This window comes from Mugil cephalus, chromosome 7 (genome assembly GCF_022458985.1).
Source record: "Mugil cephalus isolate CIBA_MC_2020 chromosome 7, CIBA_Mcephalus_1.1, whole genome shotgun sequence".
Classification (NCBI taxonomy): domain Eukaryota; kingdom Metazoa; phylum Chordata; class Actinopteri; order Mugiliformes; family Mugilidae; genus Mugil; species Mugil cephalus.
In genome coordinates, this window is record NC_061776.1 from 16,770,727 (window position 1) to 16,788,430 (window position 17,704).

The 17,704-nt window shown below is 42.2% G+C and overlaps 4 protein-coding genes across 9 annotated transcripts in view; 2 read left to right on the top strand and 2 right to left on the bottom strand.

The window, feature by feature from the left end:
* Nucleotides 1-68: 68 nt before the first annotated feature.
* On the bottom strand, nt 69-5,577 carry zgc:110366 (uncharacterized protein LOC550476 homolog). The gene is made up of 8 exons (XM_047588650.1): nt 4,641-5,577; nt 4,399-4,505; nt 3,527-3,775; nt 3,308-3,409; nt 2,971-3,062; nt 1,726-1,908; nt 1,585-1,644; nt 69-1,495 (listed from the first exon to the last, which is right to left on the bottom strand). The coding sequence occupies exons 2-8, from the start codon at nt 4,472-4,474 to the stop codon at nt 1,400-1,402; spliced, it is 858 nt and encodes a 285-aa protein (XP_047444606.1). The 5' UTR covers nt 4,475-4,505; nt 4,641-5,577; the 3' UTR covers nt 69-1,399.
* Nucleotides 5,578-5,729: 152 nt separating this feature from the next.
* extl2 (exostosin-like glycosyltransferase 2) lies at nt 5,730-8,279 on the top strand. Of its 2 annotated transcripts, XR_007113035.1 has the most exons (6): nt 5,731-5,836; nt 6,333-6,778; nt 6,868-6,938; nt 7,059-7,174; nt 7,265-7,720; nt 7,907-8,279. XR_007113035.1 is itself a non-coding variant. In XM_047588649.1 (5 exons), exons 1-5 carry the CDS (start codon nt 5,832-5,834, stop codon nt 7,665-7,667), a joined length of 1,041 nt encoding a protein of 346 aa, XP_047444605.1. In that variant the 5' UTR covers nt 5,730-5,831; the 3' UTR covers nt 7,668-8,279. The 2 variants fall into 2 exon arrangements, 1 of the variants encoding a protein (XP_047444605.1); XM_047588649.1 differs by having other exon boundaries at nt 5,730-5,836; nt 7,265-8,279.
* Nucleotides 8,280-8,608: 329 nt separating this feature from the next.
* parla (presenilin associated, rhomboid-like a) lies at nt 8,609-12,453 on the bottom strand. Of its 5 annotated transcripts, none has more exons than XR_007113034.1 (11): nt 12,316-12,453; nt 11,380-11,551; nt 11,151-11,255; nt 10,902-11,034; nt 10,703-10,798; nt 10,124-10,273; nt 9,638-9,708; nt 9,454-9,555; nt 9,265-9,318; nt 9,075-9,172; nt 8,843-8,891 (listed from the first exon to the last, which is right to left on the bottom strand). XR_007113034.1 is itself a non-coding variant. In XM_047588646.1 (10 exons), the coding sequence occupies exons 1-10, from the start codon at nt 12,393-12,395 to the stop codon at nt 8,735-8,737; spliced, it is 1,164 nt and encodes a 387-aa protein (XP_047444602.1). In that variant the 5' UTR covers nt 12,396-12,453; the 3' UTR covers nt 8,609-8,734. The 5 variants fall into 5 exon arrangements, 1 of the variants encoding a protein (XP_047444602.1); XR_007113032.1 differs by having other exon boundaries at nt 9,428-9,555; XR_007113031.1 differs by having other exon boundaries at nt 9,418-9,555.
* A 3,862-nt stretch (nt 12,454-16,315) lies between these two features.
* fgf12a (fibroblast growth factor 12a) overlaps nt 16,316-17,704 on the top strand; it is a 34,686-nt gene continuing 33,297 nt past the window's right edge. Inside the window, exon 1 of the mRNA XM_047588655.1 lies at nt 16,316-16,615. Within this exon, the coding sequence (XP_047444611.1) occupies nt 16,597-16,615 (19 nt within the window). The 5' untranslated portion in view covers nt 16,316-16,596. The remainder of the gene's footprint in view (nt 16,616-17,704) is intronic.

Consider the following 17,704-nt stretch of genomic DNA (forward strand, 5'->3'; position numbering starts at 1 on the left):
CCACATGAACATTTCGGTACTGTGCAAAAACCATTGACCACCTCTTTATTTCTTAATTTTTTTTTTTCTGCATAATTTAAAAAACATGAAACAAAACAAAAATACAAGTTTTAAATGACTGTGACATCACTATGGTGGGACTGACTCGCTCCTCTTTCCAGAACTGCTTTAGTTTTACAGATACATGAATTGAGGTGGGAGGCACCTGAAATGTCTCTGATGTTTTCTGTCTTGTTTCCATCCTCTTTGGGGAAGTTTTGAGGGTTTGCTACTGTTACATACCTTCCCCCATAGATAAAACTCACTTTGCATCTGTGGAGTTGCAAATCTTCAGAAAGCACTTTATCATTCTTCCCATGTAAGCTTCATCCTTGTGCCTTATTATTTTGGTGGGATGTGTAACTGCAGGGACTAGTTGGCCAAAACCCTTTGGTTGATCTAATTAAGCCAACAATTGAGTAAAGATGACAGATGGTATCAGTGTTGTCCAGCTGCACCCAGTTATCAGTTCTTTGTATTAAGTTTTTATTGGCACCCATTCCCACAGAGATCAGATCAGATTTTTGCTTCAGGTCAACAGTTGTTCTTTAAAACTTGAGAAACACAAGTTAATTCAGTTAAATTAAGAATTGCATGAGCATTTCTGTAAATGACTAGAAATACAGGTTGACTTTTTAAGGAAGAAATCTAGAAAGATGAATTAAACTGCAGAGAGCATTTCCAAAGAGTAGCCCTTTCAACGAACTGAACCTGATAGATTGGACCTGACAAACCTCTTCCATATTAGCATGATAGGGAAAAGACTGAGGGTCAGTTTGTAACAAGATGACCCTGCTGCCCAGTTATCTTTCTGCTGGTTGGAGTTTGTTTGCAACTGGTGTGCGCAGAAGAAGAAACACCAAAGGAAGCCAAATGATGAAAGGCTGCCAGCAAAACACAACCAAGACTGAACAAGACAAATCCTCTTGAACTGACTTAGTTAACTTGGCGCCAGTTGCGCCTTGAGTTGTTGTTCGAGCCCTGTCTTACCTCGAGGGTGAGACCTGTGTACCATGGCCTGTTTTTCATTTGTGTGAATCCACAGGAAGCACTCGAGCACCAGACTCTTCCCACTGTGGTGCTTTAAAGTCTTCAGCCCTGGCTCGGAGATGTGATAACAAGAGTAAGTACACTAACCAACTTACTGCATACTCTCATACTCCCCATATCGTAGTGTTTTCACATGATGGTCTTACTGTTCTTAGATGATGAGGCTGACCCTTGCAGACGTGTAGAGGTTGGGGGGCAGCTGCAGGTAAGTGTTGAAATGGCAAATGTGTCTCTCTCCAGAGGAAGAAAGTGAATTAACCAGTACCTATAAAGCTCAAATGGCGATTTTTATTTCTGCAAACGCCTTGTGTTACTCCACGTTTGTTGGATCCCAAGACACGTGTCTCCCATCGTGCAGCTTCTTTATACTGTCTATGTCTTCCTTGTCCAGCTCGAACTCAAACACCTAACGAGGTGAAGAGGAGTTTTGTTGTAATGGCTACAAGTTATAAATGATCATTCCTCAAAGCAGCTTTAAGTCACTTCACAACTCACCCGGCAGTTTTCCAAGACGCGCTCCTTTTTGGTGGACTTTGGAATTGTAACGACTCCGTTCTAAGTAGAGAACGTAAGAATTAATAACACCGTAAAAGTGTCTAAAAACTGACCTGTGTATTTTCATTTACTGTACGTCACCTGAACACTCCAGCGGATGCAGATCTGAGCTGGTGTGCGTTTGTGCTTTTCTGCTATCCGGCAAACCGTGGGATTGCTGAGGACTTGACCCTTGGCCAACGGACTGTAGCCTTCAAACACAATCCCCTCCTGGCGACAGTATTCTATGAGGTGATAGGGTTGCTGGAAAGGATGGTACTCCACCTGACGGGTCGAATCAGCGAAGGCATCTGAATGACTGGTTTGATTTATATATATATTTATATACATATATGCGACAAATATGGCCCAAAATATTTGGAGTCGGCATTTTTTTTATTCAGCTGCTGTTTCTGCATGTGTAAATAATGTGATCAATAACAGAGGAACGTTTGCATGACGTGGGTGCTACTGTGGAGCAGTAGGCTAATCAATTAGCCTGTTGTCTGCTAACTGGTACAGCGTTACGACGTCTATGCGTCAGAATCTCATAGAATAACCTAAAGCAGTGTTTAGTGCTCCTGGTTGGAGCTTTTATCAGGTCACGTATGGACTGACGGAGCAGAAGATGCTCTACTCCACCGATACAATGAGCGGTTGCAAAGGCAACCATGACACTGATGAGTTGATTTACATACCTACCTGATGACAGTTCAACTACTGTGCAGTGGGGTGGGTCCAATTTAATGTGTACGTGTATAAATCACATCTGAATGACATGAACTTGGTGTTAAGGAGGTTTCAAAAGTACAGCAACCACATATGAAAAAAGTGAAATTTTTAATTTTACATGATATCCTTATTACTGGACGTTGTACCTGATCAGACTTATCAAATGCATCACAACAGCACTGTAGTGTTTTGTACAAGTAAAGCCATTTACACTCAAGTGCATCACTCCTGAGATCTATAATTTATCTGTTTTATGATTAAAGATATAGTTTAACCATTTAAGACTTAAACATCTGCCACAGGGGAAAAAACGCTTGCTGTATTTGAATGCTGCTGAATTGGCCTTGAGTTTTACATGTGTGCCATAGGATGACAGGGTTCCAACCAACTTTGCTGAAAGAGAGGAAGTATTTCTTGTGGCTGAACACAACTGATATTGGTAAGTACGTACAAAAAATAAATAAGGAAACAAATAAAATAGATAGCCTTTGCTGCCACATGCATAATGAATAATCTCTTTTGGTTAGTTAACGAGTTAACATTTTGGCCCACAATTTGGTTTCGAGCTTAATCAACAATCGAAACCGAGGGCTTTCTGAAAATAAATAAACCCACCTGGTTAACATGTGGCACCACACTACAGTCTTCCTTCAGCTGGTCCAGGTGGTGGACCAGAAAGTTGCTCACCCCAATAGCACGGCAAACCCCTATAGTTACAAACAGAGACATCTTTGCTCTAAATACCCCAGTCTTTTATTATCTGATATTTACTGTAGGCACTCATGTAAGTCCATCATTTTTAGCCGAGAGAGGGAGTAAAAAATAATTAGTAAAGGATCCATTCAATGTTTTATCATCAAAAGATGATCTGTCAACCTGTTGACATGCTAGGGGCTACTTTCTTGTCTCTAACTAAATCCTATACCACGTTTTGTTTTACAACAACAATTACCTTCGTTATAAAGTTCCTCCAAAGCTCTCCAGGTCTCGGCTCTCATCTCCCTGTTGGAACGACCAGGTCTTAAAGACTCTGGCCAGTGCATCAGGTACAGATCTGAAACAAGGGAGCAGGAGATGATTTACCAAAAGAAAGGAAGGCAACAACAAAAAAAAAGGTAGATTTGTTCCACTGCAAAATTCTATGATGGTTTTTATCAATCGCATGTCATACCGAAATATTCCAGCCCCATCTCTGCGCAGGAGTCGAGGCAGGCCTTTTTTGCAGCTCTGTATCCGTAGTCCCCGGGCCACAGCTTATTGGTGATCCACAGATCACTTCGGGGTAGCCCACTTTCTTTGATGGCTTTACCCAGCATCTCCTCACAGCCGTAACGCTTTGCTGTGTCAATGTGGCGTATTCCGCATTCAGTGAGGGCGTACACAACGCCATCATGGGAGTATCCGCCATGATACGATGTGCCTGACGTAGACAGGAAACAGAAATTGGGGGTTTTTCACACAGCAGCAGGTTGAGGTTTTTACCCACAAGCCATCAGGCTGCTGAACTGCCACACACGCGTTTACAATTTCACTTTATTCTCTCTTTATTTCAACCTATCTATACATATATTTATCTCATTTTGCCATGTGTCTCTTTTATCTTTTCATCCTTTTTTATTCTATTTTATTTTATTTATAGTATTTTGCTTTCTGTGAGGTCAAGTGGGCCCCTGTGCCAAGAGCTTCAGTACTGGTAATGATGCTACATGGTCAGTATTTGACAATAAACAATCTTGGATCTCTAAATTAAGTAATGGTAAAAGAAAATGCAGTTGAAATGACTGTTAACTGAGTGAAAACTTTTTTCCCCTCTTCTTGGGACTGTATTGTGATAATACAACAATAGATATCAGAACATTGTTAGGAAAAGAGGAAGAAAGAAATACAAAGTAACATTCAATGATTCACACAAGGAAAAGTTATCACAGCACTTCTAATAAATACATTTTAAAAGCAATTGACATTTTACAATATAAAATTTTATACCGTGTGTGTTTCTTTGAACAAGCAGCTACTGTATTTTACGGTTACCAAAAGGTTTACCTAATCCAAGTATTGGAATCTGCAGACCATTGGAAAGTGGAACAGCAGGACAGCTCAACACTTGAGGAAAAGCCATGTTTCCCTTTAATTTGTCAATGTTGAGCAACCTGAATTACAAAAGGAGTTTGTCTCAATTAAACAATTCAAATGTGTCCTAGGCCATTATTACAAACATTATACACCGCCCACAAACTTCTAGAGTTCCAGCACAATGGCATACTTCTGAGGAAAACATAGCTTACCCGAGCTTTTCTGCAAGCAGCTCACTTTGGGTTTTGGCTCCCGTTGGTTATGGAAGAGAGTTTCTGTTTCTATCACGTTCAAAGTAATAATGGGAAGTCCACTCTTTTCAAAGAGTCGTCCCTTTTGGCTCGGCTCCCTCAGAAGAGCTCTTAAGACTCTCAAATTGCTCCTCAGAGCTTCCTATTTTAGCCTAATTTTGCAATTTTGTAACTCACTGTTACAGGAAAAGTTTTATTTAATCAAATTTTAAATGAACAACTCAACATAGACACAGCAACTCCAGCAAACAAATCAAATAAATAAAGGCCAAAGTCTTAAAATTATGACCCTCGGCATAAAGGCATTGGTTGGCATTTGGAAATACCAGATGCTACCGCTGAAAGGAAATATTAACTACCTAAAATGACAATCCATCCTTGAAAAAAAAAAAAAAAAAAAAAAAAATTGACGTGCGTTTTAGTGTTTTAGTTTGGTCCTAGACACATCCACTAATATGGAAGGGGTGGAGATTGTGACCTATACTGCAGCCAGACACCAGGGGGAGCTCTACTTGCTTTGGCCTCACAGTTGAATAAGTGCTCCGTTGTCCATCTTTATACTGTCTGTGGTGTGTCCCTGGTCTGTACAGCTGCACCCGCAGACTCAGGGCGTCTGCACTCTTCCTAGTCTGTCCTGCATGTGAATGGCCTCATAGCGTGTCCATCAAAATAAAGTCTGGACTCTGTACAGCGGAGCAGCCTGAGCGGCTAAAAAGTCAGCTCATCCTGAGTAGAGTCGGTTCTTCTCCCCGAGGGGAATCGGCTCTTCCCGTCTCCTGATTCCCGAACGACACATCCCTCAAAAACTGGTAACATCTCTGATGAGGTGAAGATAAACCTCCGCAAGGAAATCTAATCATCCCGTTAGCCTAACAAACATGGCGTCTGTTCATCACGGATTTATTATATGTTTAAGGATAAACATATACAACACTACAACGTAGAAAATGGACACGCACAGACTCAGATAGATGGTATTTTAAAGTAAAAGTAACTCGCTGTTTGTCTGAGACCGCGGCGGTTTAATCCTCCGCTCACTATGCGTTACAGCGAAGGTTAGCTTTTAAACGCTCTTTGCTTTTAGGCTCTTTGGTCGGCTGAACAACATGGCGACCATGTAAACGTGAACTGTTTGTGGTCAGTGGCGACAACATGAGGTGGGTTCAGATTTATGGAAAGAAATTTACAACAACTTAGCCTCTAATGTAAAATGTGAATATATATATATTATTTCGATCAAGTCAATGGATGTTGTGTTCCTTAATGAATCACTGAGCGACTACCAAGTTAAAGTCAGCACAATAGGCAGTTTGAGAAATATGTAACTATCTTGAATAACCATATAAAAAGAACAGTAAGTTAAGTTTGTGGGCAGCAAGAAAGAAACCGTGGAACTCTTTTGATTAATTGATTTTTATTAATCGTTGGCCATGTCTAGCTGTCAGCAGTATGGTTTATGTGCACTAGATTATTGTCATCTTAATAATTCAGTGCATTCAGAAAACCTCATAGAGAGTCATGGAAATAATGTTTTCACTTAAAGAAGCTGAGGCTGCATTTGCCTAAAACGTATAGCATGCGTTTAGCATAATCTATTTAAATGCTGCTGTTCGGATACAAACACTGCAAATCTGTGCACCTCCTCTGATGCAGGGTGCCCCGCTGCTGCAGCTGCTTTGGGGTCCGGCGGACCTATTTGTTTCTGCCCATCCTGCTCATCCTCCTGGTTGGTGCAGCCCTGACGTCTCTGCTGCCACCTGCTGAGGACCACAGAGGCGTTGATGTCCTGGGAGTGCTACGCAGGGGACAAAAGCAGACTCTCGCACAGGGCCACGATGCTGACAGCCCACAGGAGGAGAAGTTCAGCATCGTCATCCAGACTTACAACCGCACAGATGTTTTGCTCAAACTCTTGAACCATTACCAGGCGGTGCCTCATCTCCAGCGGATTATCATAGTCTGGAACAACATCGGGGAGCAGACACCCATGAAGCTGTGGAACTCCTTGGGGCCTCATCCAGTCCAGGTGGTCTTCAAGGAGCAGACCAGCAATCGAATGCGTAACAGACTACAGTTGTTCCCTGACATTGATACTGAAGGTTAGTATGTCTGTCAGCTCGCACATTGTACTTTATTTGTGTAATGTGTTCCTCAAATATTTTTAATATTTTGTTCTGATTTTTTTCAGCCGTGCTGATGCTGGATGACGACACCCTCGTCAGTGTTCCTGACATCAGTTTCGCTTTCTCTGTCTGGAAGGTGAAATCAAATACCCAAATTACATTTTTGTAATTCATATGTGAATATTATCTGAATTTGACTGCACCGCACACAGTGTTGTTTCCATAAGTGTGAGCTGTTACATCTCTGGTTCCACAGCAATTTACAGACCAGATTGTTGGGTTTGTCCCACGGAAACACGTTTCAACACCAGGGGGAGTTTACAGTTATGGCAGCTTTGAGTTGCAGGATCCAGAAGCAGGTGGCGGTGACAAGTAGGTCATCTTTATTTCATCCTGTGGTTTCATCTCATGTTGGTTATGTAAGCCATTTTTAATCATGTTGTCTGGATTCACGTACCGCAGATACTCCATGGTGTTAATTGGTGCGGCCTTCTTCCACCGACGCTACCTACAGCTCTTCCAGGACCAACCTCCAGCAGTGCATGCCTTAGTGGACGAAACACAGAATTGTGATGATATTGCCATGAACTTCGCTGTGGCGCTCTATTTAAGAAAACATTCTAGCGTGGGTAGAGTCAACAGACCATCTGGGGTCTTTGTTAAACCCGTGGACCTCCGTAACCTGGAAAAAGATGCCAGCAGTGGATACCAGGGTATGTGGCATCGGCCTGAACACCTTCTCCAGAGGTCCTACTGTCTGAACAGGCTGACACAGATCTATGGCTTCATGCCACTATGCTTCTCCAACCTCATGGTTTCCCAGTTTGGCTTCCCCAGCTACGCCAACCACAAGAGTAGGGGCTGAGGGTGTTACCGACTGTTATGGAGTGTAAGCGGATGGGCTCAACTAGCAGTCTGGTAAGTCAGTGTTGGGTTAATAACACATCACATGTCTGTGCTAAGGAGTGGGTTGAATTAGCTGATACTTTTATACTTGTGTGATACATAGATGGTACCCAGTCAGTATCTACTGCATGTCTTTAGGAAACAAAACGCTTGTTATATTGTGTTTAATAATTCTTGGTTTCATATTGACATTTGCAGGACAGTGATGGATTTTTCTCAACTGGAACACATCAAGGCTTGTAAAAGAATTGTATGTTCATGGCCCAGTCTGATGAAAATGGCCGTATTTGATAAGGTAATTTGTATTATTGCCAAACTTTGCCTTTCCTTAAATATTTACTGCTCTGTGGACTGGTGGTGTTGAAATTTAGAAGCCACCAGATGTTAGACCTGCCTTGATTTTGTGTAATGTTTGGCCAAAGTGTGGACCTGTAAATACAGCCAAATTACTTAAAGTATTATATATTTAAAAACACATTTTAAGTCCACTTCTACCCATGCATAGACAATCGATTCTTAAACGTATGCCTGTATCATGTAACTCAATTAAATAAAGATTTATTTAAATGAATTTGTGGATGAATATGGTTAAATGTGGAAATAGGTGAGGACATATCAACACATTTTAATTCTGACATACAAGTCTATTTCAGAGTCCATGTCCAGGTTGTCCTTGTGGAAAAGAAGATCATAACCAAAAGCACAACTCAAGACTGAATTTTGTTGAATTGGTTGATACTGAAACACCAACTGAAACACTGAGGAAGGAGTACTATTGTGTCAAAAACTAATTAGGTATAAAAGTACTGTATACATGCAAACCTATAATTGTTGAAACTTAAAGTGGCTACTTGTATTCCAACAGAGATGTTTCCACACAGTAAACATCCAGACTGTAGACAATTTTGGGTGAAAACCTATATTTATTCATGAATAATAACCGCCCACATCCATCTTAACGGGTAAAAATGTCCTTGCATATTCAGATATTCAGAGGTATCTGGATTCCAGTTCTTTCAGAAAGTCTTATTGAGGTCCAGGTCCTGCTCCACTACCACCACCGACTCCAGGTCCACCTCCAGGCCTGGAGCCCCTGGAACCTGGAGAACGTATGCCATGCCACAGCTTCACAAGGGGCTCCCTCTTCCTCCAAATGAGTTTGTGACCGTATGCCACATACCATCTGCATCACAAAGTATACGGAGATGGTAAAAATGACCGCAGAAACAAAATACCCTATGACACAACATTTACAGTCCAATAACAGTCACATACGACCAATTGCAAGGATTTATATTGAGTGTAAAAACATCCCTCTAATGTAATTTAACCTGAACATATTTTGTCTAAAAATAAGAGGACTCACACTCCAAAGAGGGCTCCACCCAGGTGAGCTGCATGGTCAAACAGCCGCCATCCCAGTAAAAGTCCTGTGGCATCTATGGCCACTAGCACTTTCAGAGCCTAAACACAAACCAATAGCAGGAACCTAGAGTTAAATACAATGGACTCAGGAGCATCAGTAATCACATCTCTCTAGTGACATGCATACTTACACATTCACTCATTCATACACCTGCTTTATTTATGTACAGACTTTCATCTCTTGCCTGCAGCAAAAGCACAACATGGGAATGTCAATGTGCTACCCAACGTATGAATTAACAAATGATGTTTTCAGGTTACACTAAATATTAAGGGATCTCTACCTTTGCATACCCAAGGCAAAACTGTGCATCGCTTACGTTTCCAGCTGTGAAAGTGATCATGGGAAGGAAGAGTATGCCTAGTTTGGCCTCTGGCACCTTAGCACAGACTGCAGCGAGTACTGTCATGACCGCACCTGACTGCAGACCAAACGAAGGTACGGATCAAAATTAGAACTTGCATTTGTGTTACGTTGTATAAAGATTGTAACAAATATCTTACCGCCCCTAATGATGGATAGAGACGCCCGCTGGCTGTTTTACACATGTAACTGAACATTGTGGAAATCACGCCTGAAAATACAATTGAGAGACTATTGTTGTTCGTGTTCTTCCCCCCAGAAGTTTATCTGTGCCACATCTTACTTCCCGTTACCCATGTAACAAGTGTTTACCCAAAAACTGGTAAAATGAAAGCAGTTGAAAGTTGAAGGTGCATAAACTGTATGATATTAATAGTTTTAACTAGAACACATTGGTTTCATCCCACTCCCACAAAAATAGAAAATTTCTATAGAATAGAAAAACTGACTCCCTGTTGCTATGACACTTTTTTAAATGACCCAGTCACACAATCAGTAGTGAAACAGACTCTGTTCTTGTCTTAGCTATTCTTTAATGTGTCAGGTTCTACTTGTACTTTTGTAACGCAAAATTATCAACATTATTGATATTATATACATCATATTATATTCTTTATTCAACTCACCAGCAGACAGGTAGACTGCAAGAAATTGCTCTTTCCCTAAGAGAGAGACAATTCCTGAGGAGAATGTCCATAGGACATACATGTTGGCCATCAAGTGGATAATGGAATAGTGGCTGAAGGAGGACAGAATCATGGGAAGGCAGCGAGTTTCTGGTGGTGGAGAAAAAAGAACATTTACACTCTGAAAACACAAAAAGAACCTGACCATGGCCGCCAGATCAAGATTCAGATGCGTTACTTGTAAGATAATATCCGCTTCCCCGTCTCTGCAATTTTTGAATTGATTGTTTTGGATCAATAAAGATGGAACACTTTGAGGAAAGGCTGACTGAGGACTTTCGGAGACACAAGCATTTGCAGGACTTGTGTTCAGCAAACTTTTTGGCGAAAGTTTCAGTCGCCGTCGTTGAAAGTGAAGCAGGAAGTGGAAAGTGAAAAGATCACAACAGCGCAGGCTGCATGTGTAAGTTATGGTTTCTATGTCCTGTAGTTCCCTAAAAGAGCTTTTAATAGTACTTGTATGACCACATTTTTCCTTTATCTTTACAAAAACAAAACGTTAAGCACAGGCATACTCACTGGAGGCTGGGTTGGATGTGAAGTACTTAATCATAGTTCTCTGCATTGAGGGAACCCGCCAGCAACACAAGACTGCAACATTTACTGCTATAATACCTGGGAAGTGTTAATAGTAAAGAAAAAAAAACAGGACTAAATAAAATAAACACAAATTTGTTGATATCAGTCAAGGACAGATTGAGTCTACAAAATAAGCTACCAGTGACAGTTTTCTGTCCCTCCGTGAGGCTGCTCCAGAAGTCGTCCACTATGGACATGAGGAGGATGAGCTGTCGCTGGAAGCTGGACAGCTGGTTCCACCACTCATGCCAGTGGGCCATGTCCTGGGAGCCCTGTGAGCATATGAACGGTTCACTGAGTCACCGCAAGCATCTCGTTTGATAAACTGCTAAGAAAGGCTGAAGCAAAAGCAGAAGAGAGGCAACAATTTGTGTCCTTGAATCCCCACCCTCATATTTTTTTCCAGCTCCTCTTCATCTCTAGCAGTCTGCACCCTTGACTTCAGCTTCTCGTACTGCAGGATGGCCGCCGCACCAAAGGAGCAGCCTGTAAACTGACATGGCATTAGACAGCAGCCAACCCCATCGTGTCCCCATCCTCATCTACTGTCTCACTTTACTTTAAAAGTCAGAATGGGCGAAAGTAAATTCATCCAGCAGAAAAAATGAGGGACATACCCCTACTGTGAACATCAGCGGTCTGAAAAGTGTCACCCTGGGGACTTTGGGAGGAGGCGTGCCAACCTCAGAGGGTGACACATTCGATTCTTGGATGACATTTTTTCTCTTCGTGTCTGGTCTTTTGGTCTCCTGCCGGAAGCTACGCGCCTGCTGGTTGTGGGGGTTGAGTCTTTCAAAAGATAGAGAAGATAGACTTAAAACACGTGTGGCAACACTAAATATTGTTTGGTGCATGATGTATGTTTTAAATATGTATTTTATTTTTGCAATATTTGATAGGTTCAATGATTATCCAATGAGTCCTGAAAATAGTTGACTATCAGTTTGATTCTATTGGCTAAAATGTCTTAGTTTTAGAGTAGTTACTTAGCCTGCCTATTTTTTGACATTCGACAATTTAAGAACCATCTTAAAGAAGTTATAAAATATACAACAGCAAAGATTTGGTATATTACGGATGGCTGCATTCCACTTAGTGGATGTCTCGCTGTGAGTCCATGCTGGTTCAGTCCCACGGGACACTGGGACACTTAACGGAACTGTGCCAACATTAATTAACGCACCTGCGGTTTCTCTGCAGTTTATGTCGAGATATTTGCCTGTTACAAGCGAGCAAAATGTTTAACATCCCTACTGTTTAGGACCATATATTATTAGCTTCGTATTTCTAAGCTTAGATGTTTAGCATGTTTACTGTTTAAATTGCCTTTAAAAAAAAAAGCAGTGGTAGTGTTAGTACTGCAGATGCTATTCCCTGTAAACTGATAAAAACATAAAGCTGGGCTTAAAGCTCTTCCCAATGACAGTTGGTACGGTTAGATAACCTCGCACCGCTGTGTAAGAAGTAACCCCCTCCCTCTCGCACACACTTCCTGACAGCGTTATTCTCGGCTAGACAGACACTGCGACCTGAACCGCGTGTTATTTTCTCACCTGGAGCTTCGTGAAGTCGTGTTTTGAGGTCTGATAAACTCTGTTTTGACCCATTTCCTGACGCATCCTCTCCACGCCATGATTGTGATGACCTCCTGCTTGAAGCCCCTCCCACCGCCAGACTGGACCTAATGCTGCATTCACGGACTCCTCTACACGCTGAGATTTATCAAGACGCTCTCACAATGTATTTCCATTCTTATTACTAAAGCGTTTGTTTATGCCATATCTAAATATGTAAACATTTAGCTGTGTATAGATATCGATACTCGTATTACGTGTCACAAGTGTGTTATTAAATACACAGAGAACTGCTAGAAAAAGAGTCCAATTTATGCCTCGGTACTTTAAGGTGACTCTGATATAACCACTCACTTCCCCCTAGTGGCCTTTTAAAGTACGGCTTTGTCATATGTGGAAAGTAAAGTCATGAATATACAGAGAAGTTTACAGTAGAAGACAGTACTTTCTCTATACATATTTATATATGTGTGTGTGTGTTACTCTGTACTTTAAAGCACTATTCACTCCACTAAGTATTTGACAGGGAGGAAAATGTGATTAAATACATTGCCTGCCAAAAAAATAAAACAAAAGTCCCCCCAAAAAGTCACATACTCTTTCTCACTCATATTTCGTTGGGAAGCCTTTAACTTTGATTACAGCATTGTTTCGACAAGCTTTTGCAATGGCATAAGATTTATTTCCATCCAGTGTTGCATTAACTTTTCACCTAGGTCTTCAGGTACTGATGATGGGAGTCTGACCACTGCGCAAAGCCTTCTCCGACACATCCCAGAGATTCTCAATGGTGTTCAGGTTTGAAATCTGTGGTGGCCAATCCATGTGTGAAAATGATGTCTCATGCTCTTTTTCACTGTTTGAACCTGATGAATCCTGTCATTGTCATCTTGGAATATGGACGTGGCGTCAGGGAAGAAAAAATCCAATTCATGGAATAACCATGTCATTCAGTATATTCAGGTAGTCAGCTGACCTCATTCTTTGGACATAATGTTGCTGAACCTAGACCTGAGCAACTTCTGCAACCCCAGATCATAGCACTGCCCCCAGAGGCTTGTGCACAGACTCGTATTTGTTTAGTTAATTTGCTTAGTTAAATCCTTTTAACTACTTCTAACGACTTTTTTTTTGGCCAGGCAGTGTATATTATAAGGGCTTTTTGAACAGACTCACATCACAGTAAGATATACACAGTGATGGCTTTATCAGATTTGGCATTTTGGTGTAGTGCATGCAGGCTCACAGAGTCATTGTGATGTGAAAAGGGCCTGTTTTTGTGGATTAAACTCCGAAACATCACAAGAGGCAAGTCAAATATCACTGCATCAGGCGTAGGAACTTAAAATTGTAACATTATATTGTCATATCCTGAAAATGTTGGATATTTTGACAATTTCAGTTGTTTATGTTGTTATTTTTAACAAATGTTAACAATGTAAGCAAAACAATGTGAAACACTGTAAAAAATATATATATATATATGTCTATTTTTTTTTCTTCTTCTGCTCACAGCAACCTTTGGCGTGCGCAAAGATGTTTGTTTTTATGAGGATGACGGCAAAACAAAGGAAAACTTGGACAGTAACTGAGCAGTATTGATGGTCCGTTGCTACCGGTATCTGGACAAGTTCCACAAACTTCCTGTAGGCTTGCCAGTGACTCCAGAAATAGGTAAAGAAGGAAGAATTTACAGAGACAAGGCTGCACTGCAGTGGCTGCAGCGCAGGGCTCTCCTCCCAGTACAATATCAGCACTCGCTGGGATGCTTTTGCTCGAGACAATACAGCACAGGGAGCTGCTGTAATAGAGCCGGGACAGACAAAAGTTTGGGAGCATGTACACAGGCAATTCATCTTCACTGAAGCCAAAAATGGATCCTGTGCGGACATTATAATGCAATCTCGCTTCTGCAAGAAAATTATGTAGCAGAAAAGAAGGGGTGTAGCACAATCAGGGTTAAGATGCGGTGTGCAAAGACAGTAGAGCAATATGTCTTTGCCACTGTATGGACCAAGGACATACCGCCGGGTTAGATGATATCCTGTGGGTACAGGTCTGGGGCAGGGGAGGACACAGAGATGTGGGAGCAGAGTTAGAGGAAGAAGGAGATGGCATACAGGATGCGTCGAGGCCAAATAGAAAGTAAGAAAGAGGGAGGAGACGAAAAGAGGGTGAGAATCATAAATATTTGAGTGGCTACTGAAGTTAACTCGGGGGTAAAACTGTTGGTGATTTGGATTTCGACGAGAGAGACAATACCCAGCTATGAGAAAGCACAATGTTCAACACACACACACGTGCACATAGTCATCTTTGTCTAAATCTGTAGAGGACTTTAGGTTCCATTCTGATCAATGCAGTTCATTTTTCCCAGCAGAGGTGTCCTCTTTCAGGTCCTCTCATCGATTTGCTGTGAACTGACGCCAGCCAGGATTCGCCTGTGTCGGCAACAGGGCGGCAAGGCCTGGGCCACGCGGCAGGAAGCGTGATGTCTGAAATCAGAACAACTCGTCATCCCGCTGCAACTTCACCTGTGCGGAGAAAGAAAAAAAATAAACTAAATGCTGACATTCTCCTTCCATGTTTGTGCTGTCATTTGGATCCACAGGCAGCCGCGTGATGCTGAACGTCATTTGGCCTTGAGGCTTCTATTTCAGCACAAAGGCTAGAAACATCTTATACCAGCAGCACAGTCTTTTTATACCATCAGAGGAAACTCTAGCTGTTGTCATAGCGTCCCATCAGAGTGCTGACTAGGCGCTTCCTAAGACACTGATCAATGGTCCAGTTAGATAACACCATGCTTGTTTTCTGTTATTTTCATGCATAGATTCTGAGACTCAGCAATCAGTGCATGATTAGGCAGCAGTGTGCAGCTGATCTATAGAATCATTCTGTGTGAGCTGTACACTGAGTTGGATTTCAGTCCAAAAGAACCCCAAAAATACCACAGATGACAGCACGTGACAGCACGACCTCTCGCTTCTCAAACTGATTAAGAGCATTACAATAAATGCGTTTTTTTTTCTACGGGTCGAAAAGAAAAAGCCATTATAGAACGAGAGGTGCACTTGAATAACTGTGAGAACAGCACACTCCTGCTCTTGCGCACACTGTGACTTTGTGCATGCACCTGTCCTGCCAGTTCACTCTGACACGATTTGATTACACAACACTAGCAGGTTCCTCCAGAGCTTTTCGCACAAACCCATTACACTGGAACGGTGAGCTTGTTCATTCAAGTGCAAACTAATGTATATATATATATATATATACTGTACACAATATCAGAGTTCTGCTGCAACATAATCAAGCAACAAGCGCAATCAAATGCCCAGGACACGGCCATTGGTGAGATCCATTAATTAAATATTGATGAATCTCAGCAAAATGTAACAGCCTGTGTCACTGCTATCAGTAATGCTACATGGTATGTGGTCAGAAAGTGTGTGAGGAAAGAGCTCTTTGCTGAAGGGTGTAAGGGGTAGAGAATGGTTAAAGAATAATGAAAGGTGGGCAGACTGAATTTGGGATTTTACTGCAGGCCCTGCTTGGTTTATGTGCTAAAGCATTACATTCCCAATTAAATGCTCAACGAAACCTTGAAATTTTCAAGTAATAAAAACTGCAGCGGCCGATCAAAGTGTATAAATTTGCTTCAAACCAAACTAGAACAGAAGGCTGGCTTTCATTTATAGTTGTTCAGATTTTTTCACATTGTAGTGGAAGTTTTTGACACTAAATACGTGTGTGCAAGTTTTGTTTAAAAGACACACTTCCAAAACATAAATTCAGACACAATGGTTCGACGTTTATCTCCACTAAACAGAGCGATTCTGTCCAAAAGGTCTCACTGCCAGTTGTGTTTCTGCATCAGCCCACAGTGCACACCCTGCATTTGCTCACCCCTGCAAAACACAGGGCCCACCCCTCCCACCCCCCTCCCTCCCTCTCTCCCTCTTCACCTGAGTCCCTAGTCCACCTTAGTCAGAAATTCTCAGAAACACCAAGGAGCAGACACGAGCTCTCCAAAGAGCTCTGCATCCTGCGTGGCGCTCCCGTAAAAAAAGAAAAAGAAAAAAAAGCGGGGTCCTTGAAGGATCTTATTTCGCGACACATTCACTCCAAAAGCAACTTGCTTGCCTCCTTCTGCCCCGGCTGCCCCGACTGAAGAAGCGAGCGCGCACCAGGCACCAGGCACCAGGCATTCCTTCAGCCTACGTCGGCAGCCTCCGAGTTCTGCACCTCAGAGGGGACATGGGTGATAAAAACGCCGGTGAGTAACTTCCACGTGTTTGTTTCTGGTTATTTTATTCTGTTTTGGTGTTTCGTTATAGCCCTTTCGTGTAGATCCCTTTTCTATTTCAGCAAAGACTGCGGGACACACGCGAGAGGCAGGCTCATTCATAACTTCATTCATTCATTCAGTTGCGCGAAAGGAAAAAAAAAAAAAAAACACGTCACACGCAAGTGCGCTTTTAAAGCGTGGGCAAGAACTTGAGTTAATGATTTAGTGCATGTGTGCGTAAACCAAACACAGATCACTACATGCTCCTGTGCTGCAGCGCGATGCTGCTACTGCTGCTGTTGTGTTCCTGCTTCTTCCGTCACATCCCCGAGTATAGTTCGCTTCACGTTCAGCTCAGTCTTTTCCAACACCGTAAGCACTATCCGTTAACGACTCCTTTAAAAATCCTCTGCACTGCACACAAGGCACAACTTGGCACAACTGCGTGTCACCGTTTTCACCCGTAAATGGTTTAGTCTCCCTGCTCCCGGCTTTTCCTTCCTACTCCATCAGTGCTGTCAGCTGATTTAGCGAAAAACTGCTGGCTCTCCACTTTTTTTTTTCTCGGTGGGATGAATGTGCTGCTTTCCCCCCGTGTAGCAGCAGCAGCAGCAGCGGTGGCCTCAGCGATCAGCATGCGAGTTGTTGTCAAAGCTCAACAACTCCGCCAGTGATGGGCACAGCAGAGGTTGCAGTTTAGAGCTATAAAATAACGGATCTGCTGCATTAAAAACTAGACAGTCACCACAGTTTCCTAAACCTCTGTGTGTCTTGTTTCGGTTCTGCTGGATTTGTTTTATAGTTCATTGGTTTTAAAATCAATCCAAAGGCTTAAAAGCACACAACAGGCAGATTCCCTGCTTACACACGGTATATATCTGGATAAGGGACACGGTGCCCTTGTTTAAGTAGGGTAACCTTCTCACATGGCCGCCCTGTCCTGTTTTACTCAGTTTGCTGTAAAACAAAGTGTTACAGAGAAGTACTTTAACAAAAGTCAAGGGGAGTACACAGTACATGTCAAGGTAACAGTGCACAGGGTCATATGCACAGTTTATATTTAACACTACATTTACG

Bases quoted from the DNA above. Each gene is read 5' to 3' on its own strand.
- parla (XM_047588646.1), bottom strand. From the start codon at position 12,395: ATGGCGTGGAGAGGATGCGTCAGGAAATGGGTCAAAACAGAGTTTATC. The intron at 11,552-12,315 runs GTGAGAAAATAA...ATCTTTTGAAAG, and splicing joins ACGACTTCACGAAGCTCCAG to ACTCAACCCCCACAACCAGC. The intron at 9,173-9,453 runs GTAAGCGATGCA...GTTTGTGTTTAG, and splicing joins TCACTTTCACAGCTGGAAAC to GCTCTGAAAGTGCTAGTGGC.
- zgc:110366 (XM_047588650.1), bottom strand. From the start codon at position 4,474: ATGGCTTTTCCTCAAGTGTTGAGCTGTCCTGCTGTTCCACTTTCCAAT. The intron at 3,776-4,398 runs GTAAACCTTTTG...TGTCTACGTCAG, and splicing joins GATTCCAATACTTGGATTAG to GCACATCGTATCATGGCGGA. The intron at 1,645-1,725 runs GTGACGTACAGT...TTCTCTACTTAG, and splicing joins GCATCCGCTGGAGTGTTCAG to AACGGAGTCGTTACAATTCC.
- extl2 (XM_047588649.1), top strand. The intron at 6,779-6,867 runs GTTAGTATGTCT...GATTTTTTTCAG, and splicing joins CCCTGACATTGATACTGAAG to CCGTGCTGATGCTGGATGAC. The intron at 7,175-7,264 runs GTAGGTCATCTT...CACGTACCGCAG, and splicing joins GAAGCAGGTGGCGGTGACAA to ATACTCCATGGTGTTAATTG.